The sequence below is a fragment of the Papaver somniferum genome, chromosome 5, assembly GCF_003573695.1.
Source record: "Papaver somniferum cultivar HN1 chromosome 5, ASM357369v1, whole genome shotgun sequence".
NCBI lineage: Eukaryota > Viridiplantae > Streptophyta > Magnoliopsida > Ranunculales > Papaveraceae > Papaver > Papaver somniferum.
Window position 1 is genome coordinate 120060944 of NC_039362.1, and position 25467 is coordinate 120086410.

Consider the following 25467-nt stretch of genomic DNA (forward strand, 5'->3'; position numbering starts at 1 on the left):
CCGATCCCGGTGAGGCAAGCTACTTCGGTTCTTCCAGCTCAAGGGATCATATAAAATACTTGGTGAAGTAAAAAATACCAAAAATAGTGATTTACATACATCATGCACGAGCATACCTAAAATTCGTAAATAGGCCAAAATGGGTGATGATCGGAAACTATAATCAGTAATCACAATTATTTATTCGTTTTTCTTGATATAGGCAAAGCCGGGTCTGTTTCCTAGGCATAGGGAGGATCCAACCCTTTCCCACATTCCTAAGATCCTGTACTCTGCATTCTACAATTGAAAGAAACTGGAAGCAACCAGTACAGTATTAAAATGAGGACCATTGGAAAGTACATCTGAATTTAGTACTTAGTCATATGCTTGGCTACTGAGAAGTAGGCATAATTTAGAAAAGAGGGCACAGGGAACCAGGACAGTTGAGAAAAGAGGGCACAGGGAACCAGGACAGTTGAGAACCTTAAATTCTAGGTGGATTGCCTACCTGTACTGTGATCTTCCAATTCATTTGCATCGAAAGAGCTAAATAGGTACTGGCAATAGAACTCTATCACACTCCCCCCTACCATTGCCCGGAACTATATATATATATTACTATTAAAAAATGTGTAAGCCCAGTGGGGATCAGTCCTGCAGCTCCAGCTTGGGTTCACAAAAGCGTATGGAAACTTAAATTTTTATACAATAGTAGCATGAGGAACACTAAAGCATATTAGCATGTATTGCCCTCTCAAAAAAGCCTCATTCTATTAGAGCATGTGTTGCACCCTCAAAAATATTCCCATTCCTAAGGGAAAGTAAAACTTGATCGCACCGACTTTGGATGGAAGATGAAGCAAATTAGACTGAAGGGAAGAACTTGTTGAGATTGAAAGGAAGAGAATAGAACTCTTCGCTTCTTGTGTCAGACCTGAAAGACCTGAATTTCTTCCACCAGTGCATTCCCCTGTCTTTCTTACTTTCTTTGCTATGCAATGTTGAATCCATAAGCAGTGCTAAGAAACCCGCGACGAATGCCTCCGATGAAAAAAGCACATTGATCATATCGTTGAACTGCGAATTAGAAGAGACTATGCAATTAGCGACAAGTGGAAGTAGCTACAGTGGACTATGAGAGAATAAGATTTGGTTCCTTTATACTTACCCATCTCGATCTAGTATGGACAGGACCATAACCATTGATTACAGTGTACTCATTGAAGTACTGTGGCACTGATAAACCCATGAAGAATGAGAAACCTAATATGAACTTGGTTCTGAAGCTGTTGAGGTTACAAAATTGAAGGAAACTGAGACCAGATGAACCTGATTGGTTATGCATCATAAGATAAAACAACATTTAGTGTTAGAAGAGCAAGCTGACAGCGGTTCAGAGTTAAAAGGTGGTTCTTCAATATACATACCCACGTAAGCAAAGAACAAGCAATACAGGCCAGCAATAATTGGTGCTGGAATAGAAGCAAAGATAGCTCCAAATTTTCCTGTAAAAGCCATCAATGGTTAATCTTACGACCAGGACTGCAAAAAAAAGTCGGATAGGAAAGATAGATGGAAACGAAGAAAAGAAATACCAAGGATCGAAAAAAATATCATGAAACCAGCTGATATTTGCACGACCCTTCGGCTACCAACACGTGTCAAAGCTAACAAACCAGCATTCTCACTGTAATAGCACATTCCCAATACTCTATTTAGAAATACTGAATCACAAACCACAAGTGATAGAAAATAATGTTTCTTCTAAAGGATGGGGAAATTTGATCGTAAAAGACTTACACAGATACAGTTGACCCCGTCAAGGTACCAAACAATCCAGAAAATAAAATGCCAACTCCCTGGAAGAAAGACAAAAGACACAATTATATTCAGAATGTGTATAAACCAAACAACGGATATAGAGAAATGATTACTGAACTCAACAGGTTTCATTAAGGAGTAACCAATAAGTGCGTGGCAGGGATTAAGACTTATGCATAGAGCATAGAGAAATGATTACCGAACTCATATAGATTATCCTACATTCAAGAACCTTGTTATTTTGTTACGTTACCTGCCAACCAACACCTCGGCTGAGAACAGAAGGTGGCAAAGGAGTTGCGCTCGAAAACCTGGAGACAGCGATGTAGGTTCCAGTGGACTGCAATGTATCATAAAATATATGTACAAGAATATGAAACTCTAAATTCTGTATACCTTATCCGAGTACTAGATGCCCAATTAAGAAAGGAAAAACTTTAAAACAAACCTAGGAGCACCCTGATTCCGACATCCATGATAACCATATACGAAGAGCAAAACTAACCTCTACGAGAGCAACAAATGAAGCAGCCATCATCGCAAAGGCCTCGCCTGCATTAAATGTGGGTGCACCAAATTGAAATGGATAGGGGATCCGTATCCTGCATAGATTCCAAATTGAACAATTCATCTATATGAATCCTCTCTATCCATATCAGTTATGTTTCTTACTGCTCAATGAGCTCTCGTGTCGTTAAGAAAAGATCGCAGCAGGCTAGGTTACAAAGTTGCAGTTACAAGATATCTTTCGTTCAAATCAGCAAACTGAGGCATTCAGTAAGAAACCCCAGTCTAATCGACAGTGATATGGGGTTTACATGAAGTTATGGCTACCAAAAACAATAATAAGAATCTAGAGAGCTGCAGAAAGAGAAAGACGCGAGCCCTTACCAGGGAGCAGCACCCACAAGTCCAGCTTTATCAGTACGACAACTCAACTGTGTCTTTGGAGCTGCATGCTTATAGGCTCCACCGACAGTAAGAAGGTGAGCATAAACCCATATTATTGTCACCGAAAATATAACAGCGAATCGGTCGAAGATGTGCCTGTCTGAGTGAATGATATGGGGTAGATACTGCAAACAATCATTTGAAAGTGATCCCATTAGTGGTCTCAATTGGCTTAACCAATGGTCAAGCTGGCACTCTGCTTAAATACACCACGACTCAGATAAAACTATTTGATTTGACAAGATAAATTTTGAAATTTAGGATATAGTAATGGATAGCGTAATGTTACCTGTGAGAAAACTACTAATAAGATGAGTTGAGGAAGTCCAATCTCCACACATTTGGCGACCTAAACATCCAACAAACAATGCACTATCAGAGGGATAATCTCATCACAAAATACTGGAACTGTACAATCTAACTAAACCAGTAAACAACTCAGACAAAAATGTGGCGGAAAAGTAAAGGATATTTCAGACACCAGTATACAGCAAAAAGATCATCTAATTACTTACACCAGGGAAACCAAGCTCGTAGAGCCCAAATCCAGCTAAAGCTACCAAAGGAACAGCTGAGAGTGGACTTAAGAACCTGAGTGCACATGAGAAGTTAAAAAGAAAACAACAGATTAACAACATAAAAGATTTAACGCATTCAAGACGTAAAATCCCTTGATCAGACAGGTTGGTTAAGGACTGTTATTTTCAGGAACCCACGCTACCCAAATTAACTTGGTCCAATTACTCAAGATTCCAAAACCAACCTTGCGACATTGCGCCAAAGGCCACTGAACCCCAAGACAATCTGAAGAGTGGAGGCAACAATTAGAGCACCTTGGATTCCACGCATAATCCTCTCAAATTTCTGCATATGCATCATCACAATTCACTATAACCATTTGACAGGAAACATCACTAAGTGAGTAATAAAAAGAGAATGGTTATGATCAAAATATACCTCCCGAGGATCCACAATGTCGCTGTACCGACCAGCCAAGATTATTGAAATAGTAGGCATCACAAACGTATATGATCCTCCAATCACTGCTGGTAACCTTGTTCCAAACAAGGCTTGAAGGAGAGTGTTTAAACCAGCAACAAACAATAGGGTCTGGATCACCTTAGCCTTTTCCTCCTGAAAACACCAAAGAAAGCTTCCTTTGATTTCAAAGGATTTTCGAAAAATAGAAATAACATGCATGCATGACTTGTTTGAAAACCAAATCTTACATTTCCTCCTCCCATTTGAGGAACAAGAGCTGTAGGAATGATAACAGTGGTCCCAAGCATAACAATATAGTGCTGGAAACCAAGTATGATAGCTTCAGCTGCATCACATAAACCCAAATCCAATCAGCAAACACCATGGGATCTCTCTAGAAACACTAAAAACAAGTAAAGGCTTGGCAAAAAATGAAATAGAAAAATGTGAAACAATAGAATAACTTTCAGTGGTGTGAACAAGATTTACAGTAAAAATAAAACATACCCAGATCATCATTTCTTAGATTAAAAATGAAAAAAGGCATAAATCTGTGAAACCCATATTATGAACTTACGCCATGGAGGAGGACTAGTGATGCAGTAAGCAATGTTCGGAAGTTGTTCTTTGACTGGATGAGGTTGTAACTCGTCCTGTTTTGGTGCTGGAGCTCCACCACCACCTGCCATGATTCTTCTTCTTCTTCTCTTCTTCTTCTTCTTCTTCTTCTTCTTCTTCTACTTCTACTTCTACTTCTACTTTTTCAATGAAAAAAAAGCTCAACAAGAGCAACAAGAAACCCAGATCTCCAAGCAAACCCAAATCCCAAATCCCTCAGTATCTCACAAACCCAGTAAAGATTAGAGAAAAAGAAAACAAAAATGAATAAACATTGAAAATGGGGAATCTCAATCAACCGACTCACAAATCTCTTCTCATACACACATTACTAGCTACACTCACCGCAACTAGTAGCACACACACCTAGAGAAAGAGAGAGAGTGTGTGTAAAACTCAACAGAATGTAACCCAAATAAGAGAGAAAAGAAACTAGTGGTAGTAAAGAAAAAGAAATCTCTCTATAAATAATAACAGAATCTTTCTCATTTTTCCTTTTCAGGAAATTTGTTTTTTTTTGCTAGCTTAATAAACGAAACTAACACTTAAGTTAGTATTCATTAACTGTTGATTAAGAATTAATTAACTCAACACTTGGGGATTCGAATGCTATGTGTAGTAGGAGTATTAATCAGAAGCTAAATGCGTGATGAAGTGGGTTTTTACTAATTTTGATTATAATGTGGGGAAAAAAATAAAAATAGAAAAGGAAATAAATAAAAGTGGGTGTTAATTTCGAAATGAGGAAGAATATTTATTGAGGACAATACAGAAGAGACAACAGTTCTCGTTTCGTCCTTTTGGTTGTTATTTTCTTCTTTCTTGATCATGATCATCAAACTTCAGTTATTGACTACTGTGTTCCTGGCGTTGGGTACATACGTGGTATGTAGGGTGCCGTTCACTTTTACTTTAACGGGAGTGAACATTTAGTGAATTGCTTCGTCAGCTAACAAAAAAATTTATAATCAGTTTCTGTGTTTACCAAGTTGACGTTTGCTTCTTTAATGGATGGTGAGGTTATGTTCATTCACGTTGAATATGGGTAAAATAATATCCGTACAGAGAGATACAAAAAGCAGGTGTGGGCCAAGATATGGAGTGAAGGAGGAAATCTGCTCGACTTCATAATTAATGGTAAGAAAGAAAAGTTAATGACTAATTAAAAGCATGTTTTGATTTGTTTGTTCCGTGCTAAGAAGCCACTCACATGGGTTTTCTGTACTGGAGCGTGTAGCAAGTCCCAATTGGAGGATTTAGAACGTTTGACGACCCCAAAAGGCCTCCAAGTCCAACCAATAAAGCCAATCGGAAACGTTCGTGCGCTACTGCTTGAAAATTAATTTTTCTTTCAACATTAATCTAACGGCATGCATCACAGGTTTACAACCAAATTATTGGAACTGTCAATTTAGTTAATTTGGACAAAATTACTTATCAAGTGTTTTTCTTATAGGAATTATTATCAGTTGAGGAGATCCATTTAATTTCACGAGAATTAACCGAGTCAAATGTAGTCCTATGTTTTTTAGACAGAGATTACGAAGGCTCCCTGGATTTGTTGATTGCAACACACCTTAATTGAAGCATTTAGTGAGAAAGGTCTTAGGATTGGATTCTATCGGTATTGAAGTGTAGCGGTGGGGGTGGAAATAAAAAGACAAAGATATCCTCAAAAAGATAGGAAAGAACGAGGGTTTTGCATTATGAATGTGGCCGTTGTTGTTACGTGAAGTGAATATCACTCGCTCCCGAGTCTCGTAGCATAATCATGTGGGTCCCGTTCCTAAGAAGTTAAAACCTGTGTTCTAATTTTCCTTTTCCTTTGACGGTTCTACTTTTTCACGGTTTTACTTTTACAGTTTGGTACCTCTCTGGCAGTCTGGAGACTCTGGACCCTGGCTTTGTCCGTCTTCAACCCAGGAGCGGAGCCAGGATTCGAGAAATGGATGGGCAATCTACCAATCAACACATATTTTAAGGGTGCAAAAGGGTTGAAATGACTAAAATTGGGATAAATTAATTCAAATTAGGCTTGGCAGCTCACATTTGAGGGGGTGCAATTGCACACCCTCCTCTCCATGTGGCTCCGCCCCTGCTTCGACCACTTGCTGTTCTCTCGGTAAAGTGAATGGACAGTGGGCGCATCCAAATTTGGATGTGTGTGACACAGAATTCAATCTCCTCGACTTCTCATTTGGGAGACTAGGCAATAGGCACAGCACAACTGACTAATGTTGTAAGCCTGTAATACCTATTCCTATGGGTATGGCAAAAAATGTTGTTTGGGATACCAGGTGGCATGGCAAACGAGTTGCGTCACTATGGGAAAATCACTGAGCGACAGAGTCTCTAGCGGACGATATTTTCAATAACGCCATCGATAAAGTCTTTATCGCCAGCGATATTATGAATATCGCTCGATGTTAACTCTGCCGCCAACGGCTAGTTCTTTATCGCTATAAATAGGTAATTTTCAAACTCTGAAGTTTTGCCCCAAAATATTTTACACAAAAAAATTCTCTAATTCTCTCTTTCTTAATCTAAATTTCTCTATTTCTCTCTTTCTCAATCTAATTTATTTCTTTGAAATTTCCCAAATGACACAATTTCAAACCCAACTTGATTCTGCAACACAACTTGATTTTTCAGGAGTAGTGCTTAAAGGTGTCGTTAAGAAGATATGTGATAGTTATAAAGAAATAAGTAAGAAGCAAAGAAGTCTCCAAGTTTTGGATATCAACCAAGTCAAAACCGCAACTAAGAAAAGGCAAAGAAAAGTTCAAGGCAAGGAAAATCAAGGCAAAACAAATTTGAAGCCAAAGAAGAAGATAAACAAAGGAGACTCCGTTCATGAGCGCATTGATTGGAATTTGGTGAAATGAAGAAGATTAACAAGATGAAGAACATTGTCCCAAATTTTTATTTTTAAAGTCTATATTTCAAATTATTATTGTCTAGTTTTATGTCTTGTAAAATGACTATTTAATGATTATATCGAATTTTAATGAATTTGAAAATTTGACGAGTAATGTTGAAAATTAAGCTTAATTCTATTCTTAATCCAATCTTACATTTTAATGTAAAGTAATACTTATAATTTAAATTGGATGTTAAATTATAATAAAACACCATCAAATAAAAGTAACCAACCTTCAAATGATGCTTCTTCTACCCTTGGAACAAAGGAAGATACAAAGATTTGAGGTTCTTCTCTAATAATCTTCAAATTTCTACCCAATTCTAAGATTGGAAACTAAAATATAATAGATGAATCTCTTACAAATTGAAATTTCTACCCAATTACAAATTGGAAATAACAAAGTGTTGGAGGCTCTTCTCTTAGGAAGGATTTAGGGTTCTTACACCACTTTTCTAAACAAACAAACTTCAAAACTTGTAGAACTAGGGTTTCAATAATAAATAGTAAACATAAAGGATAGACTAGTAAATAAACCAAATAAGGGGAGTAAGAAGGAGAACAAAAATAAAAAGGATATGAATGGTATTTTATAAATACCACTATGCATCATCCTCCCCTTCTTGAAAGAAATTCGCCCTCGAATTATCATATTCTTCATCCGAATCATTTTTGCCTCAATACGAAACCAAGTGAATTTATGCAAATAAGAAACCCAATAATCATGCATAGTAGAAAGCTTATCTTGAGAATTGATGTGCTTCAATGCTTATGTAGTCCAAAAATAAAATGAAGTCATTAATGATTGCACTACTTCCCTTCTTGAAAAATACTCGACCACGATTTCTTCCTTTATAATTACTCACCAAGTCTAACCACTTGTGGTGATAGTCAAGTGCACACTTAAGAAGCAAAGAAACACCAAGTAGCCCTCCTAACTTTGCACGGTGGCTAGTTCCATGATATTTATCTTCAAAGGAAAGCCAAATTGGATCCACATAAGATAAATTCTCATTTCTTTTGATAATACTTGACAAAGAGCTTGTTGTTGGATGAATTTTTGTTTCAAATTTCGTCTCTTTAATGACATTTTCGGATATGCATAAATAACTATTGGAATCATTAAATGGCTTGCTTACCTTTCTTGTCATGGTACAAGTGGTTTGGAATGCGTCATGCCTTGTCCCTCGATCTCCATCGTCAAGTTCAAGCATGAAGTGTTTGTTTATGACACCCAATCTTTGTATTTGATAACCGATGATAAACTCTTCTTGTCTTTTTTTCATTAGGTTCTTCATCAAATATGGGTGGCGACGTAGGATCAAAGTAAACATTTTTACCAATCTCACCTTCCTCACAACTTGAAAAAATATCAAATTTTGGTAGAGATATTTTATCAAACACCTTATAGGCAACTTCTAGATTCTCATACCCACTAATGGAAATTGAATTCTCTAACTCTATTTCATCTTCATAATCATTAGAGAGTTCAAAGGAGTTCATATAAAGACTTTCCAACTTCTTAAATTTCTCTTCTACTAATTGATGCATTTCATCAAACATCTCATATCTCATTTTATTCAATAATCTCGTCACTTGAATATTACTTACTTTTACTTCCCCATCCATTTTCATTCTTCTTTTTGATACCATAATAAAAAACCATAAGATTGAAATACCCAATTTAAGAAAAAGAAACACAACCCAAAATACTTGATGATGATATTAGTATCTTTACCAAACCTTCCCCCAAAAAATCAAACCAAAGCTCTTGATACCAACTAATGTAAAGTAATACTTATAATTGAAATTGGATGTTAAATTATAACAAAACACCATCAAATAAAAGTAACCAACCTTAAAATGATGCTTCTTCTACCCTTGGAACAAGGAAGATACAAAGATTTGAGGTTCTTCTCTAATAATCTTCAAATTTCTGCCCAATTCTAAGATTGGAAACTAGAAGATAATAGATGCATCTCTTACAAATTGAAATTTCTACCCAATTACAAATTGGAAATAACATAGTGTTGGAGGCTCTTCTCTTAGGAAGGATTTTGGGTTCTTACACCAATTTTCTAAACAAACAAACTTCAAAACTCGTAGAACTAGGGTTTCAACAATAAATAGTAAACATAAAGGATAAACTAGTAAATAAACCAAAAAAGGGGAGTAAGAAGGAGAACAAAAATAAAAAGGATAGGAATGGTATTTTATAAATACCACTATGCATCACCAAATGATGATATTTTAATTAGAGATACATTTAATAGTTTAAACAAATATTAAAACCTAAATATTGGACAATATTTGGGCAAATATTTTAAAATCTCGAAATAATTTTCAAATTGGAAGTCTATTTCGTAGATGCGACGATATTCCGCACGACACCTACGTCGAAGTTCCATCATAGTTGCACCATCCGCACGACACCTTTGTTGAAATTCCATCATGAATTCACCAATCCTCAAATTTGGACCTTCTTGATGAAGTAAAGCAACAAACCTAGTAAATTCCTTATTGATTGTACCGAAGCATTGAATCAACTCTGAAACATCACGATTGTTGAGATTCATTGTTCTTTCTTGAAATTTTCCATAAATCATTTGCCATAATGTTTCGAGATGTAATTCATTTTCGAATACAGTCTCCTCAATAGAAGAAATATAATTCCTGCAAATACATTCATCTTCCGCAACAGTGAATTTTGGTTTTCGCCTTATTTGACTTCTCCTAATTTGACTTCTCCTAATTTCACTTTCCACATTGGAACGATCAACAGCTCTTCGATTTACGGCAGCACGTTGGTTTGCTACGAACTCAGCGAACTCAGCAATGTTCATATTATCAGCCATGCTCTCTGGGGAATTGGAAGAGTGATGAAAAGAATTGGAGATTGAGAAATTCTAGAGAGGTTTAGAAATTCTGGTGTGAGTTGAAATGAGATTGAAATTAGGTATTTATAGAGGAGAAAAATAGTAGATGTTAGATAAAGATCTGATAAACGACGTTCAGAGAGCCGAGCGCTAGCTTGACTAGCGCTGGCGACTTAAAGACCAGCGAGCGCTGGCTTGACCTTCGAGCGATGGACACTCTATCGCTCGCTGGAAACTCTGTCGTGTATGCCTATATGTTATTCCTGGCATAGACATATGAGTTTGGCAGTTTGGCATACCCATAGTGGGTGCATATATGTCAAATATCAGTGTTTGGCATGTGCATAGGAATAGGCCTAATGCATACGCATGGGATATTTGGCCATTTGTCTCATACATACAATGCCTCTCTAAGTTATTCTATAACTACGGTCTGGGGATGGGGATTGCCGTAGATTAAGGGTGTCAATGAATGTATGAAAACTCATAAATTTGTTTATATCTGCATTTGAAATGTTAAATATTGTTCGAGAATAATTTTCGGATTCGGATATCCAATTATTTTATCCGAAAATATAACTAATCAGATACAAATTCGAATATATTAAGGTATCCGCGTTGAAAATACTCGTCCGAAAATCTTAACATACATATAGACATGATTATGCTCAATTTTTTTATAAATCTCATAGACACATGTAAGATAATTGTATTCACAAAATCATTTGTACTTGTGAATCATTGATTACTCTTAGGTGTTATTAAACACCATCATGTGCTTTTGAGTTCAAAGGCTACTTAACCTCTATGAACCATCATTATGCACGGTTTCAGAACCCTGAACTATAATGCATATTCTTCTATATAATTTCAAGGGATACTTCTCACATGGTTATATGAATTCCTAATAAGAATTTCATCTAAACTGAGGAAGTCTTTGCTTGAATTCAAAGCAACCCTATCTTGAATTCGAAGTTATTTGGAGAAATAAAAATCTATAAATAAAGAGACTATTTCAATAAGATTTCTCAATCTCTGACACTCTTGTGTCCTAGTTGTTAAGCTAGAGTCGTCCTCTATAACTGAGGGATCCTCTGTGAAACAAAATCAGGTTACGACTTTAATGATTTCTCTTAGGGATTCGTGAAGACCTGTCAGATTATCTTTTACCTGATAGTTCGTGTATCCGAATGTTGTTCTTATTGATCTTTGAGGTTTTCGAAATCTCAGATCAGGACAGTATTTTCGTCTTTGATTTCCCCAAAATAGATTATCTAAAGTCTTCTTTGATTTGTTTGAATTGTTCTTGAAAAGTGATTATTAATCCATGCTTCTCAGCTAATTGAGTGTAAGTGTTCTGGATTCGTGAGGTTTGCTGGAGTTTATCTGTTGCAAACAGATTCCCATACCTAGATTGAAAAATCCAAAGAGAACTCAAATAGGCTTGTCTGTGAGAGGCAACTAGGTATCAGAAGTCTTAACCTGAGGTCGAAGCAACTCTAAGGATGTAAAAGGCGTCGGTTGAGGGAATCAAGTGCGTAGAATCTTACGAGGTTCAAGAGGTGAAAGGAACCCAACTGCAACAGAATTTCTTGAAGGGTTAATTCAGTCTCAACTACGTTCCAGTCTGATAGTAGACTAGTATTTATAGCGGTTCAATACAGTGTGGTGTTCAAAGCTGAACGAGGTCTTAAGGTTTTTCTGCAGGTGCAGTCTTCCTCGTTAACAAATTTTCTAGTGTATTATGTTTTTCCTTTTTCGTGTTATATTGTTCTATCTTTATTATAATACGAATAACACAAGTAGTACGTAATCAATCTAGGTAGTTCCAATTCTTATTATTTGAGATCAAAAACAAGACTTGTTCTTGTTGAATTCATATCTTGAAAGATATATTTCAAGTTCGTACTTTTTAGAATCCGGATCCTCTTAATTCAAATACGACTAGCTTGATTTTGGATATTGATTTTTGAGATCGCGCAACAACTCTTCTATACAATCAGGTTCACAGGATTTTGGTCTAAACATATTGATTGTGAAAGAAAAAGAGAAAAACTCTATGTACAATCTTCTTCAAGGGTCTTTGCTCTGATCTACTAGTGATTGTATTAAGTTTTGTCCATATAGGTTGTCGAACGGAAAATTTTGTGGTGTGTTTGGTACCCTCTCCTTTTCAATTGGTATCAGAGAAGGAAAGCACTTTTAATTCCAACAAGTCTGTGTTTTTGGCGATCTAAATCTATGGACAAGAGTTCAATCTCTATTAAAGATCACCAGCCTTCGATGGGATAAATTACGTATGGTGGAAAATTATTATGCGTTCCTTCTTGCATGATCGTGACTTTCAAACATGGTTTCGAGTAGTCAAGGTCTATACTTCTCCAATAGTCACCGTGAATAATAGAACTACTGGGAAGGATATAGTTGATTATGACGCAATCGAAATTAGTGTGCAAAACATAATTCTGACGGAATTAACGTTAGTATCCATGTCATAAACCAAGATATTCAACATCATGTGTCTATGTGCACTGCGTCAAAGGATGATTGGGATATCTTAGAGACCTATTCAATAGAAATACCTCATAAAAGGAAGTAAGGCTCCAAAACCTAACTATTATCTGGGAAAACCTTTGTATGGATGATGAAGATTCGTTTGGGGAATTTAATCACAAGTTATTTGAAATAGTGAATGCATATCGTGCGTTAGGTAGGACTATTTCTTAAAAGGATATTGTGACGAAAATTCCAAGAACTTTGCCAGATCGATATAAGTCTAAGAAACATGTCATCACCGAAGGAAACGATCTTTCAACTCTTTCTAGAAGAAGCCTCGTCGGAAAGTTAAAGATCTTTGATCATGAACAATACTCTAAGTCCGGAAAATACATTGCTTTCAAATCCTTAAGGAACATCGGGGTACTTGATAAAAGTGAAAGTGTGAAAAACGTCATGTTGATGCGCATTATCTGATGAAGATATTGACAACTTTGTGTCTCTTATCACAAAAAAGTTTAAAAATTTTCGTATAAAAAGAAATAAACATTTCTCTGAAGAACCTCCATCATCATCAAACAAGCCATACAATTGTATTCCTTCTAAAAACGGGGACTCTGACGATAGTGATAATGAGGATATGCCTCAATGCTTCAAGCCTAGAGGGTTCGGTCACTTTGCTAATAAGTGTCCTAATCGCAAAAAATATACTGGCAACAAGGGTATTGATGCAACACTTGATGAGACGTCTGATCATTATGACTCAAAAGGAGAAGAATTTTCCAGTGTTGCTCTTTTGGCTGAATCTATCTATTTTGATGAATGTAGCAATACTCACATTAATCTTGATCATTTTCTTGGTGATTCTTCATCAAACTCTCTGGAGGATGTGATGGATTTTATACCAATACTTCCTTGTCAATATTTTAGGACCATCACAAACTTGTCTGTCTATAAAAACCGTTGGTATTCCCGAATCTCTCTTTAAACGAACTTGTTCTTGTTTTACCATTGAGGGACATGATCTTAATCAGTACTTCAAGTACAAATAGAAAGTAATATATGTCAACAAACTACAACGGGGGTCTGCTCGTTTGACAAATGTGCTTCAACTCTTCTAAAAGCCAAATCAATCCAAGGTATGTAAGGATCTACCCTCTTCTATGAAAAAATTTGAATGATTCAAAGGGAAAGAATAAACCTAAAGGAAGAAAGAGAACTAGATCTAAACGATCAAGAAATATGGAAGTTGGCAAATCTGCACAGGAATCTAGTGACGAGCTTAATGATGCTCACTTCAACACATCCTGATTGTGTTAAAAAATGCATTCTTGTTTCATGTGCCCATTGAAGAGACAAGAACTATGCACAACAAGGGCTTGGAACAAGCTAACCTTAGTTTGGGTCATGAATATATTGAAATTCCACCTCCTTTGATAGTTACTTTGCGTAATGAAGTGGGTCTCTAGTTTTACAACATCTTTTGTCAATTGTGTCCATTAAGATAAAAAGAGAACAACAAACATTCATCTCTAATTGTTGAGCATCCGCTCCATTTAGAGAGTCCAGAATATGGGTCATGTATCCTGTTGTTGATGGTGGTTTTTAACTTAGGGAGAAAACTGTAAAAGTCTGTCTACCTGATGCAGTAGCAGCAGTAGTAGACCTTGATGTGTCTACATTCCGTAAGGAATTTGAGAGAGATATCAGAAACCTTGGGAGAGCCTATGCCTCTCTTCTTGTATATATATAGGTACGTTTATGAGCTTCGCCTGGATGAACTCAAAATATATGTATATATAACAGTATTTGCTGCATAATGCAGTATCTACATATGTAAAATTATCATAACATTATTGGTGCATGTTTCAATAATCCCAGGTGTTATAATATTTTATCATGAAAACTCAAGCTACTAGATGAATTGCTCACTAGTATAGAGCCGAATGAGTACTTATTTAGTGCTGTGTTCCTAGATAAACTCTTAATACTGACATGATATTCATGTTCATTCTCAGCTGAATAACATGAATTTTCTGGAATGTCTACATTAATATATGCATGAAAGGCGCCACAAGTTGTGCCAACAAGAGCGAATGTGCTACATGTAAGAGTATCCAAAAAATTAGTGATTTTGTTAAACGTGCAAAATCCATCTAATTTACTCAATTTTGTGCCAATACACAAAATTTAATTATTTGACTTAATTTTGTGTCAACTTGCAAAATTTAATTTTCTCCCTAAAAATGGAGCGTGTAGGATATCTTGGTTCCTATTGGTCGAAAACCAAACCTAGGCAAGCTAGGAAATAGTCTATCATGTGGCCGGTGGGATAAAAATCCTAGAAGGAGTTGGAAAACCGAATAAAAAGAAACCGTGATTGACCACTTGGCCGGTGGATCTACCCCTATCTCACGCCTCCCATGGCCGAGCGTCCATGCTCTATGGTGGCCACCTAGCACCCCTCTTTTCCATCGACCAATCAAATTGCTCTTAGTCTATATGCTCCCCCTGAATTGTCGACAAAAGTAGGCTTGTCAAACTACTTAATTTTCTTAAGAATTAAATCTTGGTTGCCCAAGACAGTCGCAAGGTCATCACAACCACCCATCTTGGTCGGCCAATCCAACATGATACATGCCTTCCATGGTCGACCGAGCATGCTCCATGTTAGCTACCGCATACTCCTCTTCTTGACCGACCAGATCGCTCCTAGCCTACATGCTTCGCTCCCAGTAGCCTGCCAAAAAAGGCTAGTCGAGATGCTTGGTTTTATTAAGAAATTAGATCTTGGATGTTCATAACAATCGCGAAGCAATCACAACAACTCAACTTGGGTGGTCATATTGGCAAGCCTAGCTCCTCTTATTTTTGGCAGGTTGGGTAACATCATGACTACCTTCCACTTGTCTAATACTCTGGCCAATCCTATCACTAGTAGCTTACATGCTTCACTCCCAGTGATTGGCCAAACAGGACTAGTCGAGCTCGTTATTTTATTAAGGGATTGAATCCTGACCGCCCAAGACAATCGCGAATCAGTCACGACCATTCAACTTGGCATGTCGTTTGAGTTAGCTTAGATCCTTCCCTACACTACGGAACAAGTTTCATGGTAATCATTGTCGACCCCTCTACCTTTTCAGCCAATAGGAACACTCCTAACCTACATGCTTCACTCTCAATAGCTAGCCGAAGTAGGCTAGTCGAGTTGCTTCCAAAACCCTAATTAAGTAAAAAACCGTCTGTGATGGTCGCAGATTCATCTCGACCACTCGACTTCCCTGGACCTCTTCCCAATGGACTAATCACGTTGTCCATAGATCACATGCGCAACAATCAATGGTCGACCAAAGAAGGCCAGACATGCTTCTTAAAAATATTTAAGACTGACCATGTGAGTCGAACGTGTTAAATATTTTAAACATTAACTTTAAAGGTTTTGCGGCAGATTCAAACTGCTTATTATTAATGATACATTACATGTATCGGTTTTGAATAAAAACCTAATAACAACCAACTAAAGAGCACCATGCCTCTTAGTGCTTCCCCTGGAAAAAGAGACTTGTCATACCACTACCTACATGTAGCATAACTCATACATGATTGGTTCATGCCTTACATTCACGATCAACACCACATATTTAGTTTATTAAACAGTCACGTCTTTTTATCCACTTCTCACAACCGTTTTTCAGTCAAGAAGAGGTGATGGAATAATCACGTTCCACACAACACAATCTGTCAACCTAGTCATACAGGTCAGTCTAGTCGAGCAAGTGGATTTCACAAATGGAGGATGTTCATTAGGTATTGGTCTGGCAGTTTACAACATGCAGTGTGCAACACACCCATTATGAGCAAGTGTCAGGAAGAGCGTACGGTTGACGATCAGAGGAGTAGTGAGTGAGAAAAATCGTCTAGTCCTCCCTAGCAATAGCGAAACGGTTTCTATTACTTCACACGATCTCCACTACTTCACTATTCCACAACTCCCATTTCCTATGAGATCAGGGTGTTCGAATATGACTTGATATAAAATAGATTTCCAATCTATTCAATCAATAACTAACACAAGTATTTCAGGGAACACAAAAAACATACAGCTTACACCTTGCAAACAAGTTCTACCTTCTGATACATAGTCAAAACAACCACACCTTATAGAGCATGTCTCTCTGATCTCAACACATTCTCTGCTTCCCTCACTAAGATCAACCCTTCTTCTTCGTTTTGTGACCGAAGCAAGACTGGAACGGTCATTTCTTGGTTTAAGCCAGAATTGTACAGATTGATCTCTCGAATCTAAAGTACTCATATGCAGTATATTTGTTTAGGGTCTAGACTCGTTTCTCATCAACCTACCCACTTTTACTCTTTTCATCAGAATCAGTTTTTACCCTATGACACATGTCTGGTTCTTGACCTAGTTGCGAAACTGGAATGTCAAGTAAATCGTTATGCACCATATGTAAGTCATTTTATGACTTCATGCTACCACATCACTCATAATGGGTCCAAAATGTAATGAATGGAGATCTTGAAAAATCAGTATCGCTTGTCACAAGACAGTTTAAAAATCTTCTCAAGAAGAGAAATAAATGGTTCTCCGGAGAACACCCTTCATCATCAGACAAGCCACATAATTGTGTTCATACTAAAAATATGGATAATGATAGTGATGATGAGGATATGCCTCAGTGCTTCAAGTGTAGAGGGTTTGTCACTTTGCTAATGAAAGCCAAAGCGCAGGAAATACACTGGCAACAAGGGTCTTGCTGCGACACTTGATGAAACATCTGATCATTATAATTCTGATGAGGAAGCTATTTCAAGTGTATCTCTCTTGATGAAGTTGTAAACTTTGATGAATGTAGCAATACTCATGTAAATCTTGACAACTTCCTTGACGATTCTTCATCAAATACTTTGGAGGATATAATGGAGATTTCACTTACTAATGAAAATTTTATTGTTAAATTTTTAGGACCATCTCAATTGTGTATGTCTAAAGAAAATGGTGATGTTCCCAAATCTCTCTCTAGACAAACACGTCCTTATTGTACCACTGAAGGTCACACACTCAAACAGTGTTTCAAGTGCAAACAAAAGGTGAGCTAAACTGCAACGGAAGGCTAGTCGCTCGATAAGTATGCTTTAATTCTTCAATAATTCAAACACATCCAAGGTATGTAAGGTTGTTTCTTATTCTCTTAAAAGTCTGAATGATTCTACGGGAAATGCTAATTCTAAAGGAAAGAAGAGATCTAGATCTAAATGATCAATGAAAATGGATGTTGACAAAAGCGTGCAGGAATATAATGGCGAGCTCACTAAGGCTCACCTCAACACAACTTAATTATGTTGAAAAGTGATTCTTGTCTCATGTGCCCTCAAAATGAGGCAATAGTTTTGCACAATAAGGGTTTTGGGTCAAACTATACTTAGTTTGTGCCTTGCATATTATTACTTGAATTTTCACCTTTTTGATATTTATTGATTTATAATAGACCCTAGTTTTGATATCCTTTGTCCATTGTAGCCGTTAAACAAACATAGAATAATTATAGTTCATGTTGAGCCTTGATCCATTGTATCTAGTCCAGGATATGTTCTTGCATCCAATCTGGTTTTCGACCCAGTTACGTGACTGAAATGACAAAATTTATTCTCCATGCATTTACAGAAAGTCTATGAATTTATTCTACCACATCACAATAAAAAGTCAAAAACCTAATTTTTAGAGCACTGCTCGGTCGAACTCGCAAGCATTGATATCTCAAGCTTGTTTGTCAAGTTTAGTTGATCAAAACTATATCTTGATTTCTAGTCTATTTGTAGCTATGTCTCGGATTAGGATAGAAGCGTGTAGTTGAGCATTAGAATTCACGACGTTTATCATTTGAAGAACAAGATCTACTAAGGACTTTGGAGGAACTTCGACGACAAAAGGTATGTGGAGTATAAAACTTATCTATCACTCAGAAGTCGATTCAATTCTATTAACTAATGATACTAAGTCGTATAGCTATATAGACTTTATATTAATTATACACATTGAAATTTGGAGTCGAGTTTATCTCATTAATATAATTCTCGAAATATGAGTTTAAAGCTTAGAATGCTTCATCATCTACTTGGAAACTTTAGTTATAAACAATTCATTTGTTGGAAACTAAATATTAAGTCAAGTTGATCATGCGAAAACTATCTTGAAAGTCTTACATGATTCGTGTGAGATAATCATTTGATGTTAACTTGGGATATTTCTTTTTGATCAAGTAATCATTTGAAAATTACTTGAAGCTACTGGTATGCGTAAGATTATCATTGTTAGAGCATAGCTCGGTTGAACTCACCAAGCGTTGGTATGTCAAGTTTGGTTGTCATATTTTAGTGTGTCAAAACTCATCTAAAGTCGCTTGATTAAATACTAGAGTCAACTTTGTTTAGGTTATACTAGAAAGTTATTGGGATATGAGACTGTTTATGGGTGAAAATCGTTTCTGCCGATTTTGGTAATTTCGGTAGGTGAGTGAGAAACAAATCTAAACCCTAAAAAAATGTACTGCATGGGAGTACTTTAGATTCGAGAGATCAATCTGTACAACTCCGGCCTAAACCAAGAAATGACTGTTCCGGATTTGCTTCGGTCACAAAGAGGAGGAGAAGGGCTGGTTTAAGGAGGGAAGCGAAGGGAGTGTTGAGACCAGAGCAGTTCTAGAAGAGTAGTACTTGACTTGTATCAGAAGGTGAAAGCTTTGAGAAAGCTAGCAAAGTTGCCTTTCTGAGTATTGTATTTCTCCCTGACCAAAAACTTGTTGTCTTGGTGGAAATAGGTAAGACCTATTTATACAAGTCTAAGTGAAACGTACTCTGGCCTCGTAAGAAAAAGAAACGTATGATTTAAATGGGAAGAGGTGCTAACGCCTGGTATTGATGGAATTTGATGGAATTGATGTTCCATAATGAAAGAGCGTTTCACCATTACTTTCTGCATTTACTAACCGTTTTATTCTTAATACACTGTCTTGAAACGGGCATTTGTGTATGCCGCACGCTGTAAACTGCCAAACCAAAACCCTAAAGAGCATCCCCCAGTTTGTGACATGTATTGATGTCTCGAGTGTTTTCGTGGAAAACGTGTAGCATGTCGCTGGTGTTTGATAAGTTGAGCTTGAGAGATGTTCCGGCTCAGTGGCGACCTTCGACGGTCGAGATTTTGCATCTAGAGAGGAAACGTGACCTTTGATGTAGGCGCGGCATGCCAAAGTGCAAGGGTTGCATGGCATGTGACAATGACTTGTGTGGAATGCCTTGGATGTAGGTTGCGCATCGGGTGCAGGTGGTAATGTCAAAATGCAAGTGTTGCATGGCATGTGCCAGTGGTGCGCGTAGCGGCTTTGGCCCTAGGTTTGCACGGCTTGGCATACTAGGTTGCAAGGGTCGCTTGGCATGTGCCAATAGCGCGTGTGGCGGCTTGGCCCTAGGTTTACACGGCTTGGCATGCTAGGTCACAAGCGTCGCTTGGCATGTGCCAATGGCGTGTGTGGCGGCTTGGCCCTAGGTTTGCAAGGCTTGGCATGCTAGGTCGCAAGCGTCGCTTGGCATGTGCCAATGGCGCGTGCGGCGGCTTGGACCTAGGTTTGCACGGCTTGGAATGCTAGGTCGCAAGCGTTGCTTGGTATGTGCCAATGGCGCGTGTGCCGGCTTGGCCCTAGGTTTACACGGCTTGTCATGCTAGGTCGCAAGCGTCTCTTGGCATGTGCCAATGACGCGTGTGGCGGCTTGGCCCTAAATTTGCACGGCTTGGCATACTAGGTCGCAAGCGTCGCTTGGCACGTGCCAATGGCGCGTGTGGCGTCTTGGCCCTAGGTTTGCACGTCTTGGCATGTTAGGTTGCAAGCGTCGCTTGGCATGTGCCAATGGCGCGTGTGGCGGCTTGGCCCTAGGTTTGCACGGCTTGGCATGCTAGGTCGCAAGCGTCGCTTGGCATGTGCCAATGACACGTGTGGAGGCTTGGACCTAGATTTGCACGGCTTGGCATACTAGGTCGCAAGCGTCGCTTGGCATGTGCCAATGGCGTGTGTGGCGCAATGATCGTGCATCTCGAATTTTGCACGGTTGTCGTAAAGCGCAATGATTCTGCAGCTCGAATTTGGCACGGTTGACGTGAAGCGCAATGATTGTGCGGCTTGGTTTTGGCATGGTTGCCATGATGCGCAACGATTGTGCGGATTTGGTTTTGGCATAATTGCCATGATGTCTAGCGATTGTGCGGCTTTGGTTTTGGCATAGTTGCCATGATGCGCAGCGATTGTGCGGCTTTAGTTTTGGCATAGTTTCCATGATGCGTAGCGATTGTGCGCTTTGGTTTTGGCATAGTTGCCATGATGCGAAGCGATTGTGCGGCTTTGGTTTTGGCATAGTTGCCATGATGCGCAGCGATTGTGCGGCTTTGGTTTTGGCATAGTTTCCATGATGCGCAGCGATTATGCGACTTTGGTTTTGTGTGTCGAAACCCTGGTTTAGCATTTGAAAAAAAAAAGATACCCTGGTAATTTTTTACATAAGTGCATTAAATGTTCTAATAAATGTGTTTAGCGTCACCGGTGACGTCATGCTATGCGTAAGGTTTTACGATTTTACCCCTTGTCTAAAAACCACCATCAACATTAAGTCCCCTGCTTAGCTTGGAACAGGGTCCTTGTTGCAAGGTAAGCATAAGATGGTGACAGACGAGGATAGAACTGAGACAATAAGTCATGAAAAAGGTCTAAGGTGACTTGTCTGACCTTTTTCGAGATGTAAGTAGAATTCGCAATCCTTGCATCTGGTAGCTTTGTATAAATTCCAGTCGTTTATATGTCTTTGTGGTCAGGCTTTGGAGCGCGAGGCGGAGCTGCTAGCATATACTTGGTGTGAGAGGGACTTGTCAGCATCAAGGAGCTTGAAACGGGTATGGGCCATCTGGCTGGCATGGCGTTGGAAAAGGAGAGCATGGTTGGTGTTTGGAAAGTAGACGCTTGGTAGAGCCGGTGTTAGCAAGGGAGATGCGTATGCTTTGGGAGTGGCGAGATTTTTCCTTCTGGGCCCGATTGCCTTCCTTCACGCACGACTTTAATCAAGACATTCTTTCATTATTCAAAATCCGGAAGCGTTACACCCGTCATTTCTTCTTTCCTTTCTTCTTTTTTAGGGTTTGTATAATATATATATGTTGCTGGTGAAATTGCGTCGTCTTCCTCTTTCCAGTGATTGTAGGTAAGGTAAACCTTGTTCTTCTCTTGATACCGTGATGGCGTCTCCTAGTAATGGTGGCACCGCCAGGTCTTTGGAGAGATGTCGTGGGGTTGATGGAGGCCGGTCCTCCTATCATGAGGAGTCGTTGGACAGTATCGGGTCACTGTTTTGAAAAATCATAGCAATCATCCGGGATATTCCTTCCGTCTACCCATGCGAGATACAGGCGAAAGCCCAGACTTCTATGGATTCCGGCATGGGTGGTCAGGGGATCTTCCTCAAAAGGCTACTGAGAAAGTTTCTGAGACGTACGGCGGAAATTTTGCTGGTGATGCTGGGGAAATCATGGTGGCGCATATCAGATCAACTGCTGGAGCGGAAGACAGGAGGGTATTGGACACCGTCCCAGCAGGGACGGTGTCCAGGTGGGACATGGAGGCAGTTGTTGTTGACATGCCTTTCTTGTGGAATCTTTGCTTCCCGATGGATTGCTGGGGAAAGTGTCTGAAGCAGCTTAAATAGGGGCGCCAGGGATTCGAGTCTTCGGTGGCGAATAATTTTTCTCTTTTGCTGTTTTTTTCTTGTCGCTTAGTTGTTTTGACGTTTTGCAATCCCCCTTTTTGTATTCATGATGAACTTCTTGTGGCTTCATACTGAATAAAACTTATAAACCCGAGACTTCTATCGTAAAGGATTGTCTTGATTTCCGTGTTGTCTTTATTGGAGCATCCAGTTGACTGAAGTGGTCTTCTTGGTATGGTTTTGATTTCAGATTAGTTTGGATGGGTAAAAAGGATTTTTTTTTTTTTTGATTCGGAGAATTTACTGGAGGGAAAAGATAAGATTGCTTAGTAAAAGAAAACTGGAACCCTGCTGGATAAATGCAAGTGGTGCATTTATCTCGGGGGAATAGAATTGTAATGGTGAAAAGGGAAATTGCTGAAGGAAATATCAAAGAGTGGATGTCGGAAAGTGAGGTAGTGTGGCATTTCAGGTACTGAAGGGTTCGAGCCATCGTGAGTGGACCACCGCACCTTCCAGTTTGTCCGTGTTGATGAGCTTGCAATAACCGCCTAGAAGGATGTCGGCCACCAGATATGGTTCGTCCTCATTTCCTCCAGGAGGGCTCTTTTGAACCGTCATATTCACTGTCATCTTTCCGACTTGAAACGAGGAAGCCCTGACCACCATATCTCCGATCTGGAACGGGTTTGGTTGTTGTGCAATCGCTCGGTTCCTGTTTTCGTCATCTTCGAGGGCAATTTTCAAGTCCTTGGCGAAACGCTTGAAGGGCCCGGCGTTCCATTCACACCTTTTGACGGCATCGCGCTCGGTAATCGTGCCGAGTCCCCGTGACGGGTTATGACGAGAAATGACTGACTGTATAGAGGGTTGTTCAGTCAGACTTACTTGAGTTTGGAGCTCGTGAGATAGCGTCGGCAGGCTTCCTCCAAGCAATCGAGTTTCGTCAGTAGGTTGTTGACACAACAACAAGTCGGACGGTTTGTTGGATACTCTTTCGGGCATCGATACGGGCAGAGGGGATGTCCCTAGTTTTGTTTTGTTGTCGAGTATCCACGGGCGTCCCAGGACCATGTCGTAACTCAATTATTTGACAATGTGGAACCTCCCATATGTTGCAGTATTTCCCACGCTGGCTTCGAGATTGACGTATCCGGGTGTGTTTAGGTTTCTTCCCTCAAGGTCCTTGATAACTAATGGGGAATGGACAACCTTTTGCTTTGTTATACCTGCTGCTTTCAGGGTCTTGAAAGCAAGAATGTTGAATCCTGAGGCCGCGTCGATTAGTGTGTTGTTGAACTCGGTGTTCTTCAAATGGACCGTAGTTAGAAGTCCCCAGTTGCACTTCTCAGTAGCATCATTGGGGAAGACTTGCGCCTTTGGTGCGGCTTCTGTAGTGGGAAGAAGCCGTTTGCCAGATACTACGTGGTTGAGGGCCGCAAAAATGTCTTGGCGTTGTGCCCTGGAGAAATAGAAGATTTTGCATATGTGCTGCATTATGGACTGCACAGTTTCATGTATGGAGTCCCCAGAGATTCCACAATTCCTTACGGGGAGCGGGTCCCTATGTACTCCTTCGTTTCCTAGACGAAGCTCTCCTTCTTTCACTTTTTCCTTGAAAATGTGCTTCAATTTTTTGCAGTCGCTGGTCAGGTGACTGACGAATCTATGGTAGTGGAAGTATTTTGGATTTGCCATTTCGGCCTCGGTTGGTGGGCGTCTGAGTGGTGGCAGTATGATGACATCATCTTGAACCCACACTTCTAAGAGTTCGATTACTTCCTCGACTGGAAACGGGAAGTCTAGGTCGTCCTCTCTTGTTTCATGACAGGATCCGGGAGCCTTAGTCGTCGCTTTCCGTGGCGAAGCAGCCCGTCGTGTCGGGGTCGCGCGTTTAGGGTGTTGGTCCATCATCGGCGCCTTCCTCTTCCCTCTTTCGTCCACCACGCTTACAGAGGAGGGGCCGGTGTTGTACAGCTTGTTGAGAAGGCGCGCACTTCTCCGAACTTCACGCACCTCTTCACCTCTGGATGGTCTGGTTCTTTCTAAAAAAAAGTCGGTGCTGTCGTGGCTGATCGTTTGGAAACTTCATGGAGTTCGGAGAACTTCTGTAATCGTAGGTTCTCAAGTAAGGAGCGGTAGATGGGAGTCATGCCGTTAATGGATGAATTCACCAATTGTTGTTCAGTCACATTCGGATAGTGGCAGTCCAGTGCTTGGATCCTGAATTTCTTGACAAAATCATTTGGATGTTCGTCATTTTGTTGGAACATCCTCCTTAGATCCGAGAGAATGACTTGTTCAGACACGAAGAAATATTTCCTGTAGAATGATGTAACCATTTCACCCCAATTGTGGATGCTGCCTGGTGTGATACTGTTGTACCACATATATGCTCTTCCGGTAAGCGATTTTGAAAACTCTCTTAGGCGGAGAATGTGGTTGTACTCATGTTCGCCCAAGGGCTCCAGGAATCGCGAGATATGTTCCCGTGCATTTCCGGTTCCATCATATAAAGCGAATTGAGGGGACGAGTACCCTCTTGGGAGGGGAATTCTCTGGATATCGATTGGGTAAGGAGGTTGGTGTTGATGCGTATCCGTCTCGTCGTTTTTGATCCGATTCTGGAGAAGTCTTTCCAAATCTTCTCGTGTGACAAAGTTGGACGGATGATTTCTTGCTATTGAGGCTCCAACACGAATTTCTTCGCCTGTGTCAGTGCGCTTTGCTGAGGTGCCGGCTCCAGGGTCATTGGGAGATCTGTGCTTGAATCGGGTTGGCGTAGTCCCCACAAGGTTGAGGTGTTGACCTCTGGGTTGTTGGGAGTGTCTGTCCTTGACTCGGGTTGACGTAATTCCTGTGGCAGCCGTTCCGTTAAGGCTTTGAGAAAACAAGCACCTCTTTCTGGGTTGAAACCATGTCGATCTGGCCCTAGCAAGAACCTCTTGTCTCTCCATCAAATCAGTGATAGTGATGTAAGGTCTACCTCTCCTGTTTTCTCGCCCTGGTGGTGGAGTAGACGTTGTTCGGGTGGCGATCAAAGGTGTCGCGCTTGCT

At 39.6% G+C, this 25467-nt stretch overlaps 1 protein-coding gene across 1 annotated transcript; it reads right to left on the reverse strand.

Moving 5' to 3' along the window:
• Positions 1 to 574: 574 nt before the first annotated feature.
• On the reverse strand, positions 575 to 5007 carry LOC113282525 (nucleobase-ascorbate transporter 6-like). The gene is made up of 14 exons (XM_026531551.1): positions 4313 to 5007; positions 3984 to 4081; positions 3712 to 3888; positions 3518 to 3618; positions 3270 to 3345; positions 3044 to 3103; positions 2695 to 2879; positions 2309 to 2405; positions 2057 to 2143; positions 1783 to 1841; positions 1578 to 1669; positions 1410 to 1487; positions 1151 to 1311; positions 575 to 1059 (listed from the first exon to the last, which is right to left on the reverse strand). Exons 1-14 carry the CDS (start codon positions 4422 to 4424, stop codon positions 847 to 849), a joined length of 1596 nt encoding a protein of 531 aa, XP_026387336.1. The 5' UTR covers positions 4425 to 5007; the 3' UTR covers positions 575 to 846.
• Positions 5008 to 25467: the final 20460 nt, after the last annotated feature.